General features: G+C 37.1%; 1 protein-coding gene across 6 annotated transcripts in view; it reads left to right on the top strand.

Annotated features, from left to right (window-relative positions):
- Nucleotides 1-24,254, top strand: part of bptf (bromodomain PHD finger transcription factor) — an 86,513-nt gene that overhangs the window by 38,138 nt on the left and 24,121 nt on the right. For all 6 annotated transcript variants that reach the window (XM_008116379.3, XM_008116378.3, XM_008116376.3 and 3 more), the window contains exons 4-18: nucleotides 3,638-3,835; nucleotides 4,763-4,945; nucleotides 6,040-6,201; nucleotides 7,070-7,245; nucleotides 8,492-8,847; nucleotides 9,249-9,380; nucleotides 9,668-9,797; nucleotides 12,162-12,297; nucleotides 13,919-14,173; nucleotides 15,027-17,385; nucleotides 19,134-19,258; nucleotides 20,433-20,561; nucleotides 20,658-20,808; nucleotides 21,692-21,734; nucleotides 23,758-24,010. In XM_008116379.3, the coding sequence (XP_008114586.2) occupies nucleotides 3,638-3,835; nucleotides 4,763-4,945; nucleotides 6,040-6,201; nucleotides 7,070-7,245; nucleotides 8,492-8,847; nucleotides 9,249-9,380; nucleotides 9,668-9,797; nucleotides 12,162-12,297; nucleotides 13,919-14,173; nucleotides 15,027-17,385; nucleotides 19,134-19,258; nucleotides 20,433-20,561; nucleotides 20,658-20,808; nucleotides 21,692-21,734; nucleotides 23,758-24,010 (4,788 nt within the window). The remainder of the gene's footprint in view (nucleotides 1-3,637; nucleotides 3,836-4,762; nucleotides 4,946-6,039; nucleotides 6,202-7,069; nucleotides 7,246-8,491; nucleotides 8,848-9,248; nucleotides 9,381-9,667; nucleotides 9,798-12,161; nucleotides 12,298-13,918; nucleotides 14,174-15,026; nucleotides 17,386-19,133; nucleotides 19,259-20,432; nucleotides 20,562-20,657; nucleotides 20,809-21,691; nucleotides 21,735-23,757; nucleotides 24,011-24,254) is intronic.

The following is a 24,254-nucleotide window of genomic DNA, read 5'->3' as shown; positions in this document are numbered from 1 at the left end:
TATAGGTTGCCTCTGTGTACACAGACAAATGTGCTTTCTGCTTTCAGAGTGGCTATTAGATGCAAGCCTCTGAATTTGTATATCTTCCTTCTTTAAACAGAACATGAAACAAAGAAATATACATACCTTTTTACTTATTTGCTGTCAAAAAGCATATTTTATGCTATCACTTCTGAAATGAAATAGTATTAGTCAGCCTTTTATCATTTTTTAGGTTTAGACTGTGCTAAATTATATAATCAGTCATAAGAAATGGTAAGATACCGTCTTCAGAAATGTATCTTAATGAAGCAGTTGAGTGTTAAGGTCATGCATGTGGGCTCCCATTCATATAAAGGGACACCTTCCTACTTTCAGTCTTTCTGGTGTTTCTGATAACCATTTGGCAGATTTTGAGAAATGGAAGGGTGAATGGAAGTGATAATTGGAAAAGCAAAGTGCTCCTCATACAAGACCTTTCATTCTCTTCCACTGAAAGATGCATACTTTCAATATTATATGCAATAAGAAGACAAACATCTATTTACTTTATATGCACTTTCTGAACTTTCAACTTAAGTTAACTTGGTTCTGAAATAAAGAAGTCTTTATCATTAAGAAACAACACTAAAATACAGTAGATTTCTGGTTATCCGACTTCGTTTATCCGACACACCATATTATCCTAGGCCCCGGCTTCTCACCCCCCCCCCCCCCCCCCCCACTGGTGCCTGGCACTTGGAGGGGGAGAGAAGCATCCTTTCCCTCCCTGCCAAAGACCCCTGCTTCCTCCGTTGCAGCAACGGTGGGAACCTGGGGCTTGGAAAGGGAGAGAAGCGTTCCTTCCCTCGCTGCCAAGACCTCGGCTCCCTCCATTGCAGCAACAGAGAGAGCCCGGTGCTTGGGGAGAGAGAGAAGCGTCCCATCCCTCCCAAGACCCCGGCTTCCTCCATTGCAGCAATGGAGGGAGCCCAGGGCTTGGAGAAGGAGAGGCTTTGATAATAGGCCTCCCCGTTATCGAACAGTTCTGGTTATCCGTCATTCTGCCCGCTCCTTTATGTCAAATAACCGGAACTCTACTGTATTTAACACTATAATGACAAGACACAAAATCTTTAAGCTCATCCCCTATTATCCCTATGTGTTTGTTCCTCCACAGTCTTTTCACCTTTTCCTTCCCTTACCCATGTTTTCCCCACTGTTACCCCATATGTCAATCCTGTTTTTAAAATCTTTGTATGTATGTTTGGCAATCACTTACCCTTTAATTATAAAAAAGTAAAAAAATCTTAAAGCTCATGTCAAAAACTGCATGACTCAGGACATACTCCATATATCTGTTGTTATATATTTAAAATGTAACTCTTAATACAACCTTTAACTTTATGATGCATATTCACCATAAGGCTGACAAATGTGACATTTGAAGTATCACAATATGTGTTCCTATTCTTGAGATCTTATTTGAGGAGCACTTTCCTTTTCCAAATTTATATTTAATTATTATCATTGTTCATCTTAGCCCAGCATAATGGCATTATTTCTGTACTAGGTAACAGCTGGCATATTAGTTTTCCTGTTACCAAAACAAATACATTTTATACAATAAGCATAGGTTTAAGGTGTTGTTTTTTTTTTAAAAAAAAAGCTCATTCATGCAACATCTTACATGCTGAGGTTACACTATTTTGGATAACATCCATTTTTTAAAATACAGGTTACTGTACTTGTGCCCATCTTCCGGGGGCCAGGTTCACTACAGATAGCATGTTCAACTAGTTGTAGTTCCACTTTGAATAGTGGCATGCATTTTCACATTGCTTATTACATGCAGTATTATAATGCCACTTCAATCATTTTTGTCATTTTTGACATTTTTCTTCTTTTTTCCCTTTTAGTTTGGTCATAATCAACAATATGGAAGTCTCAAACCAGAGCTATCTTTTTGTCAAGCAGTCTTACATGAGCTCAGTTTGACTCTTAAATGGTGAAGACAGGTTTTGGTGCAGTATGTGTCAGTCACTCTGGCCAGTTTTATAAAGATCAATTATGGCCACATAGTGCTTTCGTTTATATTTTCAAGAGACTCTGGCTTGGACTTTGGCAGAGTTTGCTATGAACTTTTTCATGTCATTCTATATTACCATTAATGTCGCTTTAGTGTTAAACTCATTGTCACTTCTCAGGACACTATGGACTTGTTAAGTGATCATGATACATAAGGATAGATATATATTTTCCATGACATGTTTTCAGAGTTTCCACATCAGACATTTCTTTAGATCTGAGAGAATACAATTTCTACACTGGTGTTTTGTGTTCTGTCTATTTGATTCCATTAACCAACGAGTTTCCCCTTAATCATTAGTATAGTAGCTAACCTTAATCCTAATTGCCAAAACAGAGGTCCCTGCTATTTTTGTACTGGCAGACGCCATACCATTATTTGAATTTGTTTTATGTATTACAATAAATACATTACATGAATTTACAGAAAAGTTGACTACCTCTATGCTGCTTGCAGAAGGTTCTGGAGATGTTGTGTTTCTACTATTTTCCTCTAGAGAAGATAAGATCACAACTGTTTTCTGACAACTTGTTTTTTGTACTCCTAGCTTGCTTTAATATACAATGAAATAAGTCACAGGTGTAGAGTTTTACCATTGTGAAGTTGTTTAGTTTCTCATAATGCTTGGCAACATTTATAGCTTTCATTGCTTGATGAAAGAAAGAACATGTAAGTGCAAGGGGGTTAGATTGGGTAAGACCAGATCCACTGCTTTCTACACATCAGTTCTTTTGTAAAAGCCCAGAGTCAAGCTTTAGCTGGTTTGAATTTATTTTCCATAGGCAAATGTAAAAAAATTGCTCCTAAGATTGAAACACTTAAGACAAACCAAGGGCAGGAGAGGGTAAAACTGCCTGGGTCCTACTTTACTGTGACTGTTATTCCATTTGGAGAACATGACTATGGTATATTTTTCAAGAATGTAGCTGCCTCCTCCAGTCCATTCTTGTACAAACATAATACTGTTTGGTGAAACTGGGAGGTACATCTTCTCCAACATCTCTTTCACCAGTCAAATAATTTGGTCAGATTTTTGAGTAGGTTCTTTGTTGAGGTTTCTTTAATCCCAGTCTCTAATCTCCAAGAATATCTAAAATGAAAGGGAAACCGACTTGAAGAATTTTGTTGGACATGCCTTCTTCCATATCCTGCCTTATTACTGAGGTCGTCTTACTGAGAAGAGGTTCCTACTGATTCCATATGAGCCTGAATATTTGCTTCTTTGCATTTATTGTGTAATTTATTCACAGTTACCAGTTTTATAAATAAATTATACTCATATATATTTTATGAGAACAACCCAATGTACAGAATCCCCTAATTATGCTGTCAGTGACATTTATTGGGACATTGTATATTGACTGATCAACTTGTCCTTTCAATAACATAGTAGAATTGCATGTGCAAGTAGTATGGCACAAAGCAATGATGAATAAGATATTAACTCTACTACATGGATCTTTCAAAAGAACATTGGGATGCTTTGGCAATGGAAGAGAGTTAGAAGCTGCGTTTCCTGCACTCAGGGTCTTTCAGAACTGTAGTTTCCAATTTAACTTTGATCGAAATTTGGTTCATTTTTTTTTTCAGATGAAATTCTGGATGCAGCCAGAGTCAGAAGTGGTGAAACGCTGGAGAATCAAAACTCAGTGACTGATGAAACAGCAAAAGAAAAGGCTAGTGTTGAGAATAAAGACAGCACAGAAATTGATAATGGCAAAGAAGAGCTTTCAAACCAGCAGTCAGATTCAAATAACGAAATGCTACCTAAAAAAGGAAGCAAAGAAGGTAAAAACAATATATTAGTTCTAAAAAAGGAAGCAAGGAAAGTAAAAACAATATATTAGTTAATGTACAGGGCATTTCAAAAAGATGGGCCCGATTTGAAATAGTTATATCCCTGCAGCCATGAACTGCCCATGAATGAATCTTCCCCTTTCATAGGGTGAGACATAGCGTTTGAAATGATTGCAGCTAGGTGCATTTCCCAGCACACAACAAGCCCAGGTCTCAGTCATTTGCAAGATGGCAACCTTGCAAGATAAGGCCTAATGAGACATTCTCCATATGTGGGATTATTTTTTAGATTTGTTTCAAGCTCAAAATGGATAGTAAAACTTGAAAACTCATTACATCATTTTTAAATTTTGTGTAATTGTAACATGTTGCCATCTACAACTTGAAAGTATTCACCCAAGAAAAATGTTCCAAAAGACAAAGTTTGAATTTGCTTTTTTTGCAAAGTTTGCAACATTATATTTTATTACTATATCATTTGTTTTTGCCATTTTATATAAGGTACTCCATTTTATTACAGTATTGTATACAATGTGTCTTGAGCATACACAGATTTTGGTATTTACATGAAGTCCTGGAACCAAACCCCAGTGTATGCCAGAGGCCAGCTTTATTTTCTGGAATATTATTCGCTGTGGATGAAAAAAAATCATATTTGTGTCTTTAATTTGTTAAGATTTTTTTATTTATATAGACATTTTCACACTTCACAATCAGCCATTTTCCTCACAGCATACTACTGAACTTACCTAACACAATCAGTTTTCATGAACTTAATTTGCCACCTTGAGTCCTTATATCGCGAGAAAGGTGGGATAAAAATAAAATAAATAAAATAATTTTTGTTTGTACGCCATGCTATTAATAAGCAAACTTTAAAAAAAAATCTATAAAGATTTCTTGTACATTTTACTGTAGAACCAGCAGATGGTGATAAAAGTAATTCCATGACATCTTCTGTTGGAGGCGACATCACAAACCCTTCTGTAAAAGAAGCTAATAATTCTGAAGGAAAGAACATAGTGGGATGTAAGCCAGAAACTTTTAATAATAATGAGGCTGAGAAGAATTCAACATCAGAGTCTCCCAAAAATATTACAGGTACAGTAAGGGTTCCTGTATTTCATTGCTGGATCATCTTTTACTGTCTTTTGTACTTGTTTAGTATTCAGTTGATAGTGTTCCACATTTACTGTGAGGGTGCTAATGTTTTTGTGTCCTTCAAATATTTGCAATTGGAATAAGTTCACTGTAGGTTTTCCTTTATGACATTATTTATTTGCCAGAACTCTATGTACCGGTAGTATATGTCAATCCCAAAAGCATTTGGGGAACTTCATGTGTGAATTATTGTTTGTGTGATATGTGACTACAACCACTCCTTGATCTATTATCAAGAATAGATCAAATTACCAACAATAGTGGTAGCAGATTTTTTTTGTAGGTGTTTGTTCACAGCCTACAATTCCTGCAGAGTAATCCAACAAGCAGAATACTTTAGGAGTGCGCTTTAGAAATCTCTTACCTTCATGTTCCCCTGAGAAAAATATGGCATACACTTGCCCATATAACATCTATAATTTGATCACCTCTTTCTCTTATAGAGAAGGGAAGGGAACCTCCAGCCCGTGGGTTTAATTGAGCCCATAACCTGGATATATGTTTTCCGCTTTGTGAAACCATGCCTTCTTGGGGATTCTCCCTGAAGAAAGGGGGGACCCCCCCTACCATCGCCCCTTGGAGATCAGAGATTACTGTTCAGGGTTTTCCACAATATCAAAATGTTGGAAATCTGATCTAGCATCATTAACCTGGTTCTCCACTCACTATGCCAAAGGTAGTGTGCAGAGATTGCTTTCTATTGCTGGGCATACTGAAATGCAGTTCTGTTCAGAAAACTGGGGAGCACCATATCATTTCTTGTGTGATTTGGTCCATGACCACTCTTGCACGAATAAAATCCTTAATTATTAAGACTAAACTTGAAATAGAGCTGCTCTCCATACGCAAGAGGCATGTAGGTGCGTGAAATGAAATATATTGTACCCTTACCTGATACTTCCTTCAGTTTTCTTTTAAAATGATTAACTTGTTCCTTTCTGAATGCATCATTATTGACATCTTAGATTTGTTTTCTTGCATTTTGAAGTGTTCTGAAGATAGTACTAAGTGCCTAAAATAGTTGTCTTTTGTAGGTGAAACTCCTAGCCAGAATATTAGTTCATCTGCTGAAGCAGTCTCGTCTGAACCAGAAAACAGCAATAGCAGTGAACTAAATTCTATGCAGAGTGAATCTGTAAAGACTTCTGCTGAAGTGGAAAATATTGAAGGAGGGTCCCAGAGCTCAGAGGAGCTAGGTAAAAATAAAACAGTTTGTTATTAGCATATGCTTGGTGATTGCTAGTCTTTATTTTTTAATTGCGTAATTTTTTAAATTCCTAAATAGCAACTGTAATACTACACTGGTATTAGTTGCTAGCAGTGGACTGGATACAAGTACAGTATTCAGAATGTCCAAAATGCTATGACTAGATCTGGTTTTAATCAGCAAATAACTCCCTTGTTGAAACAGCTTCTGTGGTTACTGATCAGTTTCTGGCCACAATTCAGAATTCTGATTATGATCTCTAAAGCTACGTACAGCCTAGCTCCAAACTCTCTGAAAGCCTATATGTCCTCATACACATCTGCCCAAGTTTTAATATCTGGGAAGGTCTTTCTATCCTGTCACCATTGCAGTCCTATCTGGTGAAGATTTAAACAGAACTTTCTCAATGGTTGCTCCTAAGCTATGGAATTCTCTATCAAAAGGGACTTGGTTGGCCCCTTTTCTGCTCTCTTTTAATCAACACACAAACACCTGCCTATCTAAGCGGTCATTGTGTCTGTTTGCAATAAGAGTACATGCAATGAATGTGCTGCTTATGTCATCTCTTTTTAATTATTTTAAATTTAAATGAATGTCTTCAAAGCAATGTGTTTGATTGGAATGGTAATGCAGTTAAACCCTGTATATTGGTATAAATTGACTTGAAACGTATCCTAGAATAGAACTTGGGAGACATAGAGTAGGTCACAAATATTTCCAGCGAAGGGTAGTTTTTGGCACATGGATTAGTGAAAGTGGATATTGAGTCTGTAGATAAGGATAGTCATATCTATACTAATTTGAGCCCCCCCCCCCCCCCATATATCAACTGTTTAAATGTTTGATTTTTCTGACAGGAGATAAATCTAATGGTGAAAGAAGTGAATCTCCAAGCAATGGAAGAAGTACCCCTGGTTCCACACGGATGGTCACCAGGTTACGAAATCCAGATAGCAAACTCAGCCAGCTAAAAAGCCAGCAGGTTGCTGCTGCAGCACATGAAGCAAATAAGCTATTTAAAGAAGGCAAAGAGGTCTGTACTACTTTTGAAAAGTATTAATTAAAGTACTTCTGAGATTGGCAAACCAAGTTGAGGTTTTACTAAGTGATTTTGTTATGAAACAGTCTTAAATGCTATGTTTTTTCCCAACTGGAGAAGACTCGTCAAATTAACTGGATATATTTGTCATAAATGTTGAATCACCATCAAACAATTGGTTTGCTGGATCTATTGTACTTGGATCTTATCAGTTCAGATCAGAGAGTACCAGTGCAGTTTTATTATATGTACCCAGAACCTTATTATAAACCCTTTGGTTGTGTGTGCTCCATTAAGTCACCTGTTGAATTGTGGTGATTAATACTTGGAGACAGTTTGTCATTACTGTCCTCTACAACATTTGATAATTTGTTGGTGGTATCCTATAGTGCTAAGATCCAACAGGATATTTAGGCCTCAACACACACACCTACTCCAATACAAATGTATATAGGATTGCACCAACATCAGCAGTTGCACAAGAATGTACTTTGTCAACTACTATTGCTTTTCTTTTCTTTTTTGTAAATGGGTTTATTCAAACATACAAAGAAAAAACATACTTATAAAATACAACAACAAAAATGAAATTAAAACTACTATAAAAAGCAATTTCTCATTATTTGTCAGCAGTGTTATTTCAAGTGGAGTTGAGAGGTTGCTCTAGAGCAGACATGGGCAAACTTTGGCACTCCAGGTGTTTTGGACTTCAACTCCCACAATTCCTAACAGTGTCAGGCCCCTTAAGCAGCTGAGAGGGGAAAGGAAAAGGCCTGAGGCTGTTAGGAATTGTGGGAGTTGAAGTCCAAAACACCCGGAGGGCCGAAGTTTGCACAAGACTTCTCTAGAGTCATTGTTGTCAATTATCTGGAATCCAATTATATTGTGTTGGCCAACAAGAACTTCATGGAAGCGTAATACATTCTTGAGCTTATCACTGAAGAATGTTAGCATAATATGGAGATACATTTTTAAAAGTCTACAAAAATCATTTTCTGTAGCAAAAGCAACAGAATTGTATTGAAAGTTAACATTTATGATGGGTTGTGTTCTTATTGCCGGGGATATTTCATTAGATGTCATTTTTAGTAGCTGTTTTCTATATTACAGTTCCTAAAATAATACAGGGCTTCTGCCTTTCAGATTAAAGATAAAATCTAAATATGAAGAGGTTTTTTTTAAGTGTGTGTTCTCTTCCCCTCCTTCTCCCCCCCCCCCCCCTTTTATTAATGTCATCAAGCTCCTCGTGGTTAATTCCCAAGGGGACATTTCCCGACTAAATGCCAAGAAAGAAATAGTGATGAAAGGAAACATCAACAATTATTTCAAGTTGGGTCAAGAAGGGAAGTACCGTGTCTACCATAATCAGTATGCCACCAATTCTTTTGCTCTGAACAAACATCAACACCGAGAAGACCATGACAAGAGACGACACCTTTCTCATAAGTTTTGTTTGAGTCCTGCGGGGGAGTTCAAATGGAATGGCTCTGTCCATGGTTCAAAGGTCCTTACAATATCCACTCTGAGGCTAACCATCATTCAACTGGAAAACAACACCCCAGCATCCTTCCTTCATCCCAATTGGGCTTCTCACAGGTGAAGATGTTTTCACTTTTCATAATATAGTTGAATGGAGCCAGTGCATGTGTGTTGCAGGGAATCAAACAGGAAGTAGAAGCAAGTGTAGGCAAAGATAACCATTGAATCAATGTTTTTTCATATTTAGTTGTTTCATGTGTTTAACAGTTTGCTTAGTTGTAGCCTAAGTGACAGTAAGCATGGGAAAGAGGGTTTATGCCGAAGACGTCACAAAAAAGCTGGGTATTGAGAAGGAAGATTTAAATGAGAATTGGTATTTTATATTTAACTTCATTGGGCTTTTTGTGTTGTCACTTTAATATTGCCACGGTACCTTTCTCCAGTATATTTTGCAGTTGCTAAACAGATGCTACTGCAAACAGTGAACTTGAAATATCTCATGCTTTTGTCAAATGCAGGTCTAACTGGATCAAAGCTGTTCAGATGTGTAGCAAACCAAGAGAATTTGCATTGGCTTTGGCAATTTTAGAATGTGCAATTAAACCAGTTGTCATGCTGCCAGTCTGGAGGGAATCCTTGGGACATACCAGGTAAGATGTCTCAATGTTTGTGAAATGTAATGAGGTAGCTCAACTATATGTCAATATTAATGAGTTTAGCAATGACCATGGGACATGTTTAAATTGTATTGCTAGGTACTGTTTTCGTTTGCAGCTGTGACTTCTTCGTGAAGGTAACATCTCCAGCTCACTTTTTCCAAACAAAATACATTGAACATTTCTAAGGAAGTCACGTAGTTTAAATGTTTGTGTTGTCTGTCTGAAAAGTAGCTGACTAGAAGAAATAATAAATACCATTGTATGTGCTGTGTGATTAGATTACGTAGAATGACAGCTATTGAAAGAGAAGAAAAGGAGAAGGTGAAAAAAAAAGAGAGAAAGCAAGAGGAGGAAGAGACCATGCAACAAGCAACATGGGTGAAGTACACATTTCCTATAAAACACCAGGTACTGTTTCCACATACAAAATCTTTTGAAAATAAAATAAAATGGGCTATTTATTAATGCTTAAAGAGTTTCATGTCTTTTTAACATTTTGTTTAAATTGTGCCATAGTAAAATAGATGAAGTGAGAGTTATTATGTCTTGGGTCTTGGCTTTTGTCATAACTGGAAAACATTGAGGTAAACTATAAACTTGTTTCTCTGATGAGAAATGGAGTTGCTGTTTTTATTGATCCCAGTTCCTCTATCTGGAAAATTCTGGGCAGAAGGCGATTCTACAGCTTACTCAAAGGAGGATTTTCTCTATGTTGACATCTCCATATTGTCATCCTAAAGGTGGTGCCACAGCCATCAGTTATAATAATTAATCTTTATATGCTGTTTTTCTCCCACAATGGGGACCCAAAGCAGCTTCCATCAATTTAAAAGACAATACAGAGTAAAAAAATAATCAAATGTATGAATATAAAACATTGTAATAAATCAAGGTAAAACATAAATAGACATTTAAAGCGGTATACATTATTGCACTGTCCTGTTATATCTTATTGCACTTAGCACTGCCTGGTGAAGGTTTATCCATCTGGCATCTGAAGCATGATTTCCCACTCTTTGGAACAGTTTCTCTTCAAATGCAAAGCAAGCACCAATAGTGCTATTGTTTCCTAAGCATTGTTCCTTCCCTACTATCAGGAGACAGGGTAATGAGTTCATAAAAGGATTCTGTCTTGTTTATTCTCATATTTTCCTTTTTGATTGATAATGATTTGATTTTTGTATTTTATCTTGTACAGCACTTTGAATATTAGTTACTATAAAATAATAAAGTAAGGGGAATCGTGAATTCATCATTGTAACAGAAGAAGCTTTTGTTCTGCCTAAAAGAGGATGTATTGAGTCAGTTACAAAAAAAAAAAGCTCCATCATCACCACCCTGATTCCATCAGTATATATCAAGGCTGTAACATTCAATTTATGGTAGTGTTCTGGAGTATGTGGTTGCCTCCCAGCTTCAGGAGTTTCAGGATATCTTGATCCATTTCAGTACAGCTTCAGGTTATGGAGATAATAATACCTTAGTGGATGATCTGTGTGGGGAATTGGACTGGAGAGTATGTTTGCAAGTTTTGATGCCATCAACCAGGTTATTTTCTGAACCACCACTCTGGCATGGGGTTTATAAGGATCTTTCTTAGAAGGGCAAACCTAATCGTTAATGCTGGAAGACTCTTGTTCAACACTCTGGCCACTGGTTTGTGGAGTCCCTTGAGTTTCCATTTTGTCCCTCTATCCTGTTTAACATCTACATGAAACTACTGAAAGATGTCATCTAGAGTTGTCAGCAATGCTGACAACACCCATTTCTGTCTTTCCTTTTTATCTCATTCCAAATAAGCTTTTCTTGGTACTGAATCAATATCTGTTGTCAGTAATGGACTGGATAATGGCAATGACCAGGAGTGTGTTTGCATAGCTAAAACTAGTACACCAGCTGCGCCTATACGCTCTCTACATGGGGCTTTCTTTGAAGATAGTTTGGAAGCTGCAAATGGTCCAAAGATCGGCAGCCGGGTTACTAACTTGAAGGCTGTACTGGGAGAGAACCACTCCCATGTTGCAGCATCTCCACTGGCTACCCATCTGCTTCCATCTGCTTCCGGATTAAATACAAAGTGCTGGTCATTACCTATAAAGCCCTAAACAATTCAGGCCCAGACTATTTGAAAAATCACATCTCTGTATACAAACAAGCTTGAGCACTGCGCTCGACGAGGGAGGCCCTCAGTCCTGCCACCATCGCAAGTACAATTGGGGGAGTCGAGAGAGGAGACCTTCTCTGTGGCTGCCCCCCTCCTCTGGAACTACCTCCCTAAAAAAATAAAAATGCCCCCCACCCTCCTCTCCTTTAAAAGCTTTGAAAAACTCATTTATGCGCATTACCATATGGAGAGGAGGAAGACCAGTACACCTTTATATATATTCTCACCTAGATATTGGACACCTACTTCAGCCTGTGGAAATTGGATGTGATTGGTTATATTATGTTTATTTAACTTCAATTATGTATTCGTTTTATGTTTTATAAGTATTTTGAGATTTTCTTATCCGCTGTTTTGATTTGATTTATCATTGTCTGTTTTCAGCATTGAATGTTTGCCATTTTGTTACTTTTGTTGGAAATGGCCCTGAGTCGCCTCGGGGAGATAGAGCAGGGTACAAATAAAGTTTTTATTATTATTATTATTATTATTATTATTATTATTCCGTGGGACATCAGATTTGGCTGCAGTGACGCATGCCTTGATTATATCATATTTGAACTATTGTAGTGCACTTATAACTAAACATATTTTAAAACACTTAATAGGTTTGGAAACAAAAAGGAGAAGAATACAGAGTAACAGGATATGGTGGATGGATATGGATTAGTAAAACACATGTCCATAGATTTGTGCCCAGATTACCTGGAAATACTAATGTTAATTATCGAAAGTTGCTACCAGGTGAGTATTTTATTTCTTTGTCTCTAAAAGAGAATTAACTGTAAGTTCAGATAGCTGGTTTGAATTTAGTAATTTGGCTAACATTCAGGGCTAAACTTAATGGAGTAGAAAAATCTGGAACTGAATGGGATGGTGATACTGGGCAGCATAATGGAAATTGGCCAGAATTCCTTGCTTTCCCTCCCATGGGAACTCTCATTGGATCAGCCTGTGATACACAGGTGGTTGAATCAACAGTGAAGTTATTATTGAGAAAATGGATAGAATCATCCTTCCACATTAGCTTGACTTAAGGGCACAGGATCCATGTGAAAGTGATACAAACATGAATAAAAAGTTGATTTTTTTATTGAGAGACCATCTCTCTAGAAATTTCTACATGTTCAAGCATGTCTCTGTGGTCAACTGACTGTACGTTCACACTGGAAGATGTAGAGATTCCTAGAGAGGTGTTATCTCTAGGATTCTCTATGTCAGGGGACCTCAAAACTTTAAAGTCGTGGGCCGGTTCACAATTCCTCAGACTGTTGGGGGGGGGGGGGCAGACTATAGTTTGGAAAAACCACAAATGAATCCCTCTGCATACTGCATATATATTATTTGTAGTGCAAAAACACCATGGAAGAACAATACAATATTTAAAATGAGCAATTTTAACCAACATAAACTTTGTGACAAAATGAAAATCATGTGTAGTTCTCGCTTGATGAGTCCACACACTGTCTTTCCAGAGAAAAGATAAGCCATGCAGATGAACAGTAAATAACAGGAACTTTTACTCTTTGTAATGCAGAGCAACATATATACATTCATAATGAACCGTTACATTGATTCACGCAATGTCCTTTTTAAGGGAGAATTCAAATAGTCCTTTAGATGTCCATACAAAACGTCTTCCTCCAGCAGCCTAGGAACAAAACCTCTTGCTAAGCTCTCTTACCAAACTGATCTCCAGCAGAAAATGTTAACTGTAGCCAAAACTCCTAGGCTTAGTTGGCTCTCTGGGTATGGCCCAGCCAATCAGTTTGGTGCTTTGCAGTTTTCCTGTTCACACACACAACAACTGATTTTTACATATTGTAATAAACTTACCAGTATTTCAATGTGAACTGAGCGCCTGATTTTGGCTGATGAGATAGTCACGTTAATGAGGATGGTTGTTGTTGTGCACCTTCAACTTAATTCAGAATTATGGCAACTCTTAAGTCTAAAGTTTAGGATGAGTAGTGGGTAAATGACTGTGGTGGGCCACATCCAGCTGCAGGCCTCTGTTTATGGACCCCTGCTCTAGGCTGTCCAATTTGACTCTTTGGTGTACCACAGAGTGATATTCCAGTGCAGCTACAGAATGGTATTGGAGGATCTAGAGATAATATTTTAATCAAATTGTCAAATAATCAAATCTTCAAAAGTCCAGTCCACCAATGTGGAAGTCTGACTGTTGTTGAATTTCAATAATAGCGGTTATATTACAGAGTTCTAAGTCTGAGCTAACTAAAAATGCTGTATTCTTTTGGGGGGGGGTGGATATTATATCTGAACACTCTCAATGTATGGTACCTTGAGAATGTTATACCATCAGCTTTAAAACCCTATAAATAAACAAATACTTTCTTTATAGCAAAAAATGGTACAGCAGCCATCACCGAGAAACAGTGTGAACTGGATAAGAGGAAAAATCCAGCAAAAGTAAAAATAGAACATAGTTCTTCAAAAGACAAACTAAAAAACCACCATGAGCTACACAAAAAGGACCAAAAAGAAACAGAAAATTCTCAAGCCACAAAAAAAAGTTGTACAAAACAGGAATTTGAATTGAAAGAAGAAAAGGTGGAAATTAACAAATATTTGGAGAAATCGGTTTGTGCAAAAGAAGGTAATAAGCATTTTCTCCATTTTCATGGGTGTATTTTAGCTTTTTTTAAAAAAAAGAAGTCTGTTTGGCAGAGTATGTGTATAGTAGGAAATTTACCCAATGTCACCTGGGTTGTTACTGGTGATATTGTTTTGATTTCAACAGAACAAATGTCTGCCTTGCAATCCCAGTAACACTTATGAAGTTCTATGGAAAGTGGAACACGTTTGTTAAATCAACCAAAATCTAAAGAGCAAGATTAGTCAAAATTAGTTCAAAAGTGTGAAATTCTAGAACATAACACCATCAATCTCAAGAGTCGGTTCAGCAGGAAACAAGTTTCTTTCACAGAATGATTGAATCATAGAGTTGGAAAATGCCATAAAGGCCATCCAGCCCAGTCCCCCGCTATGCAGGAGATGCACAATCAATTTGATAGATTAGGTTCAAAACTATACTGTACTATAGTCTTTGTTTTAGTCTTGTTTAGCAAGTTCACCAAATTTATTCATCTGTGATTCAACGTGAGGAGTTGTGTTGCCTGACAGATAAATATTTTAAATTATGATATAGACATGTATCTGAAAACAGCCCAAAGGATTAAAAGGTTTTTAATACTTACTGAATGTATAGAGATAAGGCATTTTAAATTTTGTTGTCCTGTACAAACTTGTGTAAAGCATTCCCTCTTAATGTGATTCCATATAATTATATATCACTGTTGAATTATATCAAGAGGAAAACATTCATTAAAAATTAGGGTTTTTTAATGCAACAGTGCAATGTTCATACATGGGAAGAAATATTTTAATCGGCCACAATTTATTTATGAAAGTATTATTTTACATACAAAAATCTCTTATCTTATTTACAGAGAAAAAAGAAGTTGGTGAAAATGATAAAAGCATCAAGGAAGAACCCATGGAGGTAGATGAAGTGCAAATGGATACCTCCACAAAATGTGAAGAAACTCCAATCAGTGCAGATTTAATCAATGTTAGTGAGGGTTTTCACTTAAGGACATGTTACAAAAGAAAAGTAAAACCTTCAAAACTGGATGGACTGCTTGAAAGAAGAGTAAAGCAGTTTACACTGGAGGAAAAGCAGCGACTAGAAAGAATGAAGCTGAAAACTAATGCTAACTCCTCAGGTTGTAAATCTCTGACTCCACAGAGTGTGGATGACCTACAAAAAGCTATGGCAGGAGAAGAAAAACAGATGGATATTTCAAGTATTAATCAAACTGAAGATTCTGTCAAAGAACACTTGTCACCTAATAGTCTGCACTTTACTAAAACTGTTGGACCAGTCCAAACTTTGCCTTGCTTAAACAGACTCTTAGAGGGAGAAGCAAATAGAACCTCAGTTCATTGCTCAGATGCACAGACATCGCTAGCAAAGGACACGAATGAAAGTGTTTGTGAAGCAATGGAAACAGATAAAATTCAAATACAGAGCAAGGAGACAGACCTTGATAGTTCTGTTAGCAATGCCTCTATACCAGCAGAAAGCAAAGAAATAAGTAAGTGTGACACCTTAAAGGATAATACAAAATGTTCAGAGCGAACAAATAACCTTGTCTCTCAATGTGATAATATTATTCAGCCAGGGGTAACTAAAAGTAGCTGTGAAGGACTTACTTCATTTTTGAGTAAAAAGGGACATGAAACATTAAAACCTGAAAAGCAGTACACACATTCTATAGAAATGTGTAGTTTAAAAGATAACTCTGGAGTGACATCTATTCAACCAAATGATGTAAAAGAAGGTCCCTTGAAAAACAGTGAAGATGCATCTGAACCGAAGATCGCAGTAAATCCAAAACAGATGCTTGGAGGCCTGAAATCGCTACATTCTGAGCTCATTTCAGAAAAGGCGTTTGAAGCTCAGATTCCTGACATGAGGGAAGAAAATATTATGGGCGAGGTAGTGAAATCTAAAATTACAGAAACAAATGGTGAAAAGCAAGGCCAAGAGAAATGTGTTCTACCAAGTTCCAAAATCAAATGCTTTGACCAAATCAGAAGTCTTGCAGACAAAAATAATAACAAAAATGGAGAAGTGGATAGCCAAACAGAGAGAGATAAACCAGAAACATTTCAGATTAATGGAAAAGATCCTGATTTTAAAGTACTATCTAATGAAGAATGTTTGAAAAGAGAGACACTTGCACAAACAGAAAGCAGTGTTGAATCTAAAGTCAATCATATTAATAAAAATAATCCTTTAGTTAAACCATTTTCTTCCAGTGAATCTGTGAAACCATTTATGAATGGTGATATCACTTCCGAAGATAAATTTGAGAGAGAAAATTTTGGCACTGAGTTGTTACAGAGATCTGAGGGTGCAGATGGTGATTCTAAAGCAAATGACACCTCTCAAGATAATACATCTGACTCTGCTCAATATACTGGAAGGAAGGAAGGTTCTGAAAGATCTAGTTGTCTTGATGATGCATCAATCCCAGACCTCCAGTCCTGTAATGAGCACAGCATACATAAGGAAATGGAGTGCATAGAAATTGAATCGTCTTGCATTAAGAAACCTGCCCTGTCTCCAGTAACTTCATGTGAGGAATCCAGCTTGAGTAATGACTTTGCTGATCAGAATGGATTGCAAACACATGGCAGAATTGAAAACATCAATAGTGAAACTTCAATAAAAACAGTTGTCACAGAGGTGACTACCACATCGACTGTTTCCACCGAATCCAAAACTGTTTATAAAGTATCAGAGCTCGCAGGCTTCAAAGATGATAAAGAACATCTGGCCCCATCTACGAAAAACTGTTCTGTGTCCACTTTAACTACCACCTCCACTACTGTAACAACACTTACCACTTCCAGTACAGATAGCAATACTGATGTCACTTCTGTAAAGGAGCAAAGTAAAACTGTGGTAACAACAACAGTAACTGATTCCTTAACTACTGCAGGAGGAACCTTGATGACTTCTATGACAGTCAGCAAGGAATATTCTACAAAGGACAAAGTGAAGCTAATGAAATGCTCACGACCTAAAAAGTCTCGTTCTGGAACAGCATTGCCATCTTACAGGAAGTTTGTCACAAAAAGCAGTAAAAAGAGCATATTTGTTTTGCCCAATGATGACCTAAGGAAGCTGGCAAGAAGAGGAGGGATCAGAGAGGTTCCATGTTTCAACTACACTGCTAAGCCTGCTTTGGATATTTGGCCATATCCATCCCCTAGACCGACTTTTGGTATCTCTTGGAGGTAAAATATTAATAATACTTTAAATAACTGAAGTAGATTTCATTGAATGAATGGGGGAATGAATTAAAACTTAGCCTAGAAGCTTGTCACTTCAGTACTCATCCCCTTTAAATCACAGCACCATTTTGTTTCATCTCCTGGTGTTTAAGCTATATTTATTTAATGAGATCTTTTGTGGATTTAAGTGGAAAGATTATCCAGTTCCCATGCATTAAATTTAATATATCACCAATGTACCTGAGTAGTATGGGCAGAGGTAGGACATATGTTTATGTAGCTTGGGCACATCAGGGCATCCACAGTGTTGTAAGTCTCAAATATCCTGAAAGAATGCCCCTTCAGACACCAAACCCTGATGTGCAAAGGTACCCTGAAGCTTTTTGCTGTGTGTTTTATTATGGCCACTTAAAATGGATGCAGCAGAAATCATTTGAAAAGTGTAAACTCAGAAGATTATGTGGAGTAATTACTATGACTTCAAGAAGCTTTATACAAGTGTACCTTGATCTGTATTTGCAAATGATGACTGTGTGGCTATTTTTACTTTGTCATTGTTTCTCATAGTTCAAGGAGCTGTAGGTTTATGGAGAAATTTGATTTTAAAATGTTCTAGATATTCCTTCACATTTTGCTACTTTTCGGATGGAATGTGGTGGCAAATCCCAATAATGAGTTGCTCCATTCACTTGAATATGGAGGGCAGTAGGTTTCCACTGCCTGTTTGAGGAGTATACTCTTGTTTTTGGCAGAGAACATTGACACTAATCACTTGCATTAGAGATGGAAGTCCCTTTCCACAGTTGAAGGAGACCACCACCCTGAGGACAACACATCCTTGTTGGTAGGAGAGGTCCTCCTCCCTGCAAAACAGCATTATTCCTTCTATGCAAATTAATATATGCATTGCTCCTTTTGCTTACAAGTAACATAGTAGGTGAAATGGCCCCTTCATCTAGCAGGTTGGGAACCCTAGATATCAAGTGAGAAAGTTTTCAGAATGAATGGTCTTGGTGTTCTAACAATATGCCAGTGACCATGTTTGGAGCCTATTAGTACTGGAAACAAAAACATTCAAGGTTGTTCGGTTTGTTCTATCTAGGGAGAGGAGGATTTAGTTTCTTTTGTTGTTCGTGTTGGGAGAAACTTGCTTTCTTGCACCATTTTTGTGGTTCCTTTTTTTCAAATCAGTTCTACACATGTCACCATATTTTCTATTGGTTGATTGCGGCATCCAATGCAGCTGTAAATGACAGTAGTAGTAGTAGCAATAGTAGTTGGTGCTGTTATTATTATTTTATTTCTTACCCGCCTCTTCTCGTGGTAGGTCACAGCATAGTTTAAAAAACATCAACATTGTAAAGATTCTACAAATACAGAAATTAAGTGTATTTCTATAAAATATACGTATTAAAACATATTTCTATGAAATACATATTAAAAACACAGAACATGAGTTTAAATTCATGATTAAAACACATATTTAGGGTATGTGAGAGAGAACCAGTTGAACAATCCTTTGTTTCACCTTATTGTGTATTAATGTAAATTCTAATTGTTGAACTTAGATTAGTAAGCTTCAATGTACTGTATATTAATAGAGGCACAGATAACATGAATTATGTCTGTGTGCGTGCCTGTTTGTGTAAGATTGTACACTTTGTCTTGGAAATACATAATTTAAAAGTCCTTACGTTAACTTGGTGTTACAAAGTTGTACAGTACATAATTTTCTTTATGAATTTTCCCAGATATCGACTTCAAACCGTAAAATCCTTGGCAGGGGTTAGCCTTATGTTGAGGTTACTCTGGGCATGTCTGAAGTGGGATGACATGGCTGCTAAACCCCCACCTGGTGGAGGAACTACTCGCACAGGTAGTGTTTTAAAGGAGCACTTGGCTTTGTTAATTTCCAAATATACGGCTGGTATTTAAATATTCTTTGAAAACTTGTGATATTTTAGGTCACTTGAATCATTTGAAACAAAAAAGAATATATATTTTGCAGACCATTATGGATGGAACCATCTAGATCCATTTAGTCTGGCTTCTCTCCACTGTGACAAAAATCGTGTTAACCCTACGAAGCATCAGAAAACACTTTTAAACAATTTCACTTCTTATGCCAGCTCTCTTTGAGAAGTTTACTTACAAGCTTGTTTCAAGTACAGGGATTCACTTAGTGTAGTGATTTTTTTTGGAGGTTCCTGTGAAGGTTGTTGAAACATCAACTGATCTAGATTGCAACTATAACTATTAATAAGGAGGTATAGTGATAACACACATATCAGTAACCAGTGATTAATACTCAATAATTTTCAGACACAAATGAAAAGTATGGGCTTTTAAAATTAGGGTATTTATTTTATTTATCGTGTCAGAAGCGAACATAGGATACAAGTTGTAATGTATTTGAAAATAAACAAAGTTTAAAAAAAACTTGGCATTATACTAGATGTCCTTTGACCATTAGCTGGCCACTTGGAGTGCCTCTGGTGTTGCTGTAAGAAGATCCTCCATTGAAATTAGGGTCAAATCCATCATTAATCCCAGCTACAGTAAACTCGTTGAATCATGACATTTCAGTGTACGTTGAGTTACAAGTTCCCATTTTTTTCAATGGGTCTGTTCAACTTGGATATAGGACAGTCTGTTCTGAGATAAGGTATGGCCTCTTCTCATAGGAATCCGCATGTGTAGCATGATCATCACTGGAAACCTTCCAGTTCTGTGTTTTTATGTACTACCAAGGAAAGAGCTTTTGCAATGATGACAGCCCCAGTGCAGGTGCTCCAAATGGATCCTCAAATAGAGGATGTCTTGGGAAGGCTGGTTTGGAAAATCATGTAGCATGTGGGAGTTCTTAAAGTTCCTGTATTGTTGTACACCCACAGCCATTTATAACCTTCTTCTACCTACAATGGCATATCACACCAGCGTTCCAGCTTTGGGTTTAAATCTGACTCTTTTTTCTTTTAGCCAAAACACTAGTATTTGTAGCATAGATATTATCTAATTCATCTGTTGTCCTTTTGAAATGCCTTTTGCAGAAACATCAGAAACAGAAATTACAACCACTGAGATTATCAAACGGAGAGATGTTGGACCATATGGAATTCGATCAGAATATTGTATACGGAAAATTGTTTGTCCTATTGGTGTTCCAGAGGCTCCAAAAGGTAAATTGACATAGAGTTCCAAACATATTCATTGAGCAATGAGTTTTTGAACTGAGGGTATTATAATTTCAGCCCTTGCTTCATATTTATGTACAGAAACTCCTACACCTCAAAGGAAAGGTCTTCGATCAAGTGCATTGAGGCCTAAAAGGCCAGAAACTCCAAAGCAAACAGGACCTGTTATTATTGAAACCTGGGTGGCAGAAGAAGAATTGGAACTGTGGGAGATAAAAGCATTTTCTGAAAGGTAATCTGACAATGTGAAGCTCTTTGAATGTTTGTATCATATTTAGATTGCATAAATATTGCATCATCATTGCCATCCCGAATCTGATCTAAAACACGGTTCAGCTCAAAAATATCATTGAATTATACATGCAGTCAAATAGGAAGTGAACAGCTACTTTGCAGCATTAAATAAATATTCCTTCCATTGACATTCTCTCCTGTCAGTTATAAAAAAAAACTCGAGATATTTGGTTATCTTATATCCTGTATGTGAAGTTGAGGCACCAGACTTGAACTTTGCAGTCTATTTTTTGTTACCAAGAGTTTAATCTTTCTGGCCCTTTTTATTTAGGTATGCTGGTTCATTTTTCCCTCTGTCTCTATTGGTTTTTCTTGATTCTCTCATTTTGGCCCTTCCTTCTGACCACCTGTCTGCTCTATGCTTATTCAAGCATTCTCACTCACTTTCCATGATCTGTCCATTTGTCATTTTCTCTTTGCACTCAGAGTTTGTTCTGTTCTCACTTTTTGTCTTGTCAAGGCAACATCACTTAGTTTCTTTACAGCTGAAGTTTTTTCTTGATCTCTGTTTAACTCTCATTCCACCACTTTCTGTGTATCATTTATTAATTAGTTTACTTCTTGGTTCATTTCTCAGACATCATTCATCTGGGCATTTTCTTCTCCTTCTTGAACAGTTCTTGGATATCATCCTTTCTGCTTTTCCTACACACAGTCCAAACAGTGACAGCTTTCTAAAAATGTTACACATGGATACTAAAAAAACCCGCAGTAATTTAGTGTACCAATAATCTGGAAGATTGGATCTTTTAATATTAGATGTGCTGTTTGATAATTATGATGTGATTGTGATCTAGTGTTTTGGTTCATCTCTTTGGCAGAGTGGAGAAGGAAAAGGCACAAGCGGTTGAGCAACAGGCTAAGGTTAGTGAACAGAAGGCGGCTGCGGAATTAAAGGCCCAGATAGAGACTCAACTAAAACAGCAACAATTGGCTGCCCAGCAGATGGGATAGCCTCTTAGTAGTTCCACCTGAAGTTTGTAATGTTTGCATTTGTCCTTCCTAAAGTAAACATGGAAGTGTCTCTTATCTAATTTTTTCCTATCGTTTATACAGAAGTAAAACATGGTTGTGCATCCATATAGGAAGCTTACAGTGCTGAACTAAATTTTGCCATTGATTAGTTAAATGTCCCCACTTGTATAATGTGAAATGAAATTGTTCCATTTCACCATTATGTTATAGTGCAGATTCCCTTGTAAAATGACTGGATCCAGATTACAGTGGTCCCTAATTTGCTGTGCTGTGGAGGAAATAAATTTTGGCATCCTGTTAATATAGAATCAAAGATGCTTCCATGTTGGAATGGAAACTAATTTATTTGATCTGTTTATATAGACACAAACAAGATAATTAGTCTGTCCATTATCATACATGCATACAGATGTGCAGTTTATAACATCTTCTGTTTGTGCATTAAATAACTGTTATTTTTTTAAAGAATTCTTTGAAGTTGTCATCTCTTTTTGCATGGTATTCTCTCAACATTTGGAACCTTTTTTCTAGCCACAGTGACCATTTCAGTAGGCTTGCCAAACATTTGTAAACAGATGCAACAAATGTAGCAAAATATAACATCAGAAGCATGTGCATTTTCTTTAGGAATGTTAACTCTAGAATGGCCTCTGAAAGAATATAATGTCTCAATGTCTGCTTTAAATGCCCTCTTGGTAGATTTGAGATGATACCACAAGCTTATCACAATGTTTCCAGCAAAAACTTCAGGCCACAATTTTCTTGCAATGCCTCTTGTTTCCATAGAAAATGCATTGGTTGTATGGCACAACAAGCTGGAACATGTTCTGAGTAGGGCCACCAACAAAAGGTAAAAGGTCTGGAAACCATGCCCCGTGAGGAACAGCTTAGGGAACTGGGTATGTTTGGCTGAGAAAAGAGAAAATTTAAGAAGAGATGTAACCTAAACATTAGGAAGAACTTCCTAACCGTAAGAACTATTTGACAGTAGAATATACTGCCTCACAAGACAGTGGAGTCTGCATCTCTGGAGGTTTTTAAACAGAGACTGGATGCCCATGTGTCCAGAATACTTTAGTTTTGTACTTCTTTGTGCAGAGAGTTGGACCTTGTGGTCTCTTCCAATTATATCATTTCATGAACACTGCAACCAGGCTGAAGATTTAAGCTGTTAGAATCTCTTTAATATTGGGAATGAACAAATGAATATAGGTATTTTTAAATCTAGGGCATACTTACATAAGACATTTTAAATAATTATTTCTAATTATAAAGTTAGCTAGCACTTTTAGGTTTTTAAGTTTTGACTGATGCTTCTACATATGTTCCTTCTGACAGTCTGCTCTGGAGGGGGCTGCAGGTGCAGAAGAAGAAATCAACAGAAATCCCCTCCTGGATCCTTGTAGAATGAAGATTTCTTTTTGCAAGGCAATGGAGACAGGGATAGTCTGTATCTCACCCACTACCTTAGTGTCCTAAAATAATCAGTATTATCTGCAGACCAAACATTTGGGCTGAACTGTGAGGACCTTACCAGTGTCCACATGTCAGAGGAGAGATTCCAAGTAGATGCAACTGGCTTTGGAGTTCCTGCTCTTGGCTGCTTTGATACCTTGGCTCTGTTTAGAGCTGCAGAACGCAATAATTTGTCTCTTAGGAACACTTGTTCTTTTGGGGCTTTCTAATCGCTATGTCTGTCATGACACTTTGAAACAAATATTTTGAATTAATTTAGTGTTATGAGCTGTGAGGCATGTTTTTTAATCCTGTCCACATTTACTCCAGAATCGGTTTAGTATTTCTGCAAAACTGCAGCTTTGACGTTATTTGCCACTATTTGGTGAGAGAATCAATACTGTTGATTGGCTTAATGATGGCTGTTCTTTGTTGCATCATGATTTTTAATTTTTAGAAACGGCTGGATCAACAGAAGCAGTTACCTGCAGTATGTGGTGCCATTACAGTTCCGACGACAAGCAGCATTGCATCCTCAGTTGCCACGCCTCAGAAAGTTGTGGTGGGCCCCTTACCGCGCCCTATGCCCAGTGGAACCAAAATGGTCCTTGCCACTAAAGTCGGATCTCCAGCCACAGTCACATTCCAGCAGAACAAGAACTTCCACCAGACTTTTGCTACTTGGGTTAAGCAAGGCCAGCCTTCAGCAGGTAAATGACTAAATCAGTAAAAGGAAATATTTTTGTGAAATCTTAATTTGTTTGTATAATTTCAGATTTTTTAGTGCAGAAGCCAGTTCACGTACCTTGGAGCAGTGATATCCAAGAGTGAAAGGAGCCAAGAGTTTTTGTTTCTAGTAGTAAACCTCTGTTACACTAACAGCAGCTAAAGAGTTTCCTTTGCTGATGCACAAATTTATGAGGAACAACCTCCATTTGGTGGATATCAGTTCAT

The sequence above is a fragment of the Anolis carolinensis genome, chromosome 2 (assembly GCF_035594765.1).
Source record: "Anolis carolinensis isolate JA03-04 chromosome 2, rAnoCar3.1.pri, whole genome shotgun sequence".
Lineage (NCBI taxonomy): Eukaryota > Metazoa > Chordata > Lepidosauria > Squamata > Dactyloidae > Anolis > Anolis carolinensis.
Note: the sequence above shows the minus strand (reverse complement) of the source record. Positions and strands in the feature narration are given on the sequence as shown.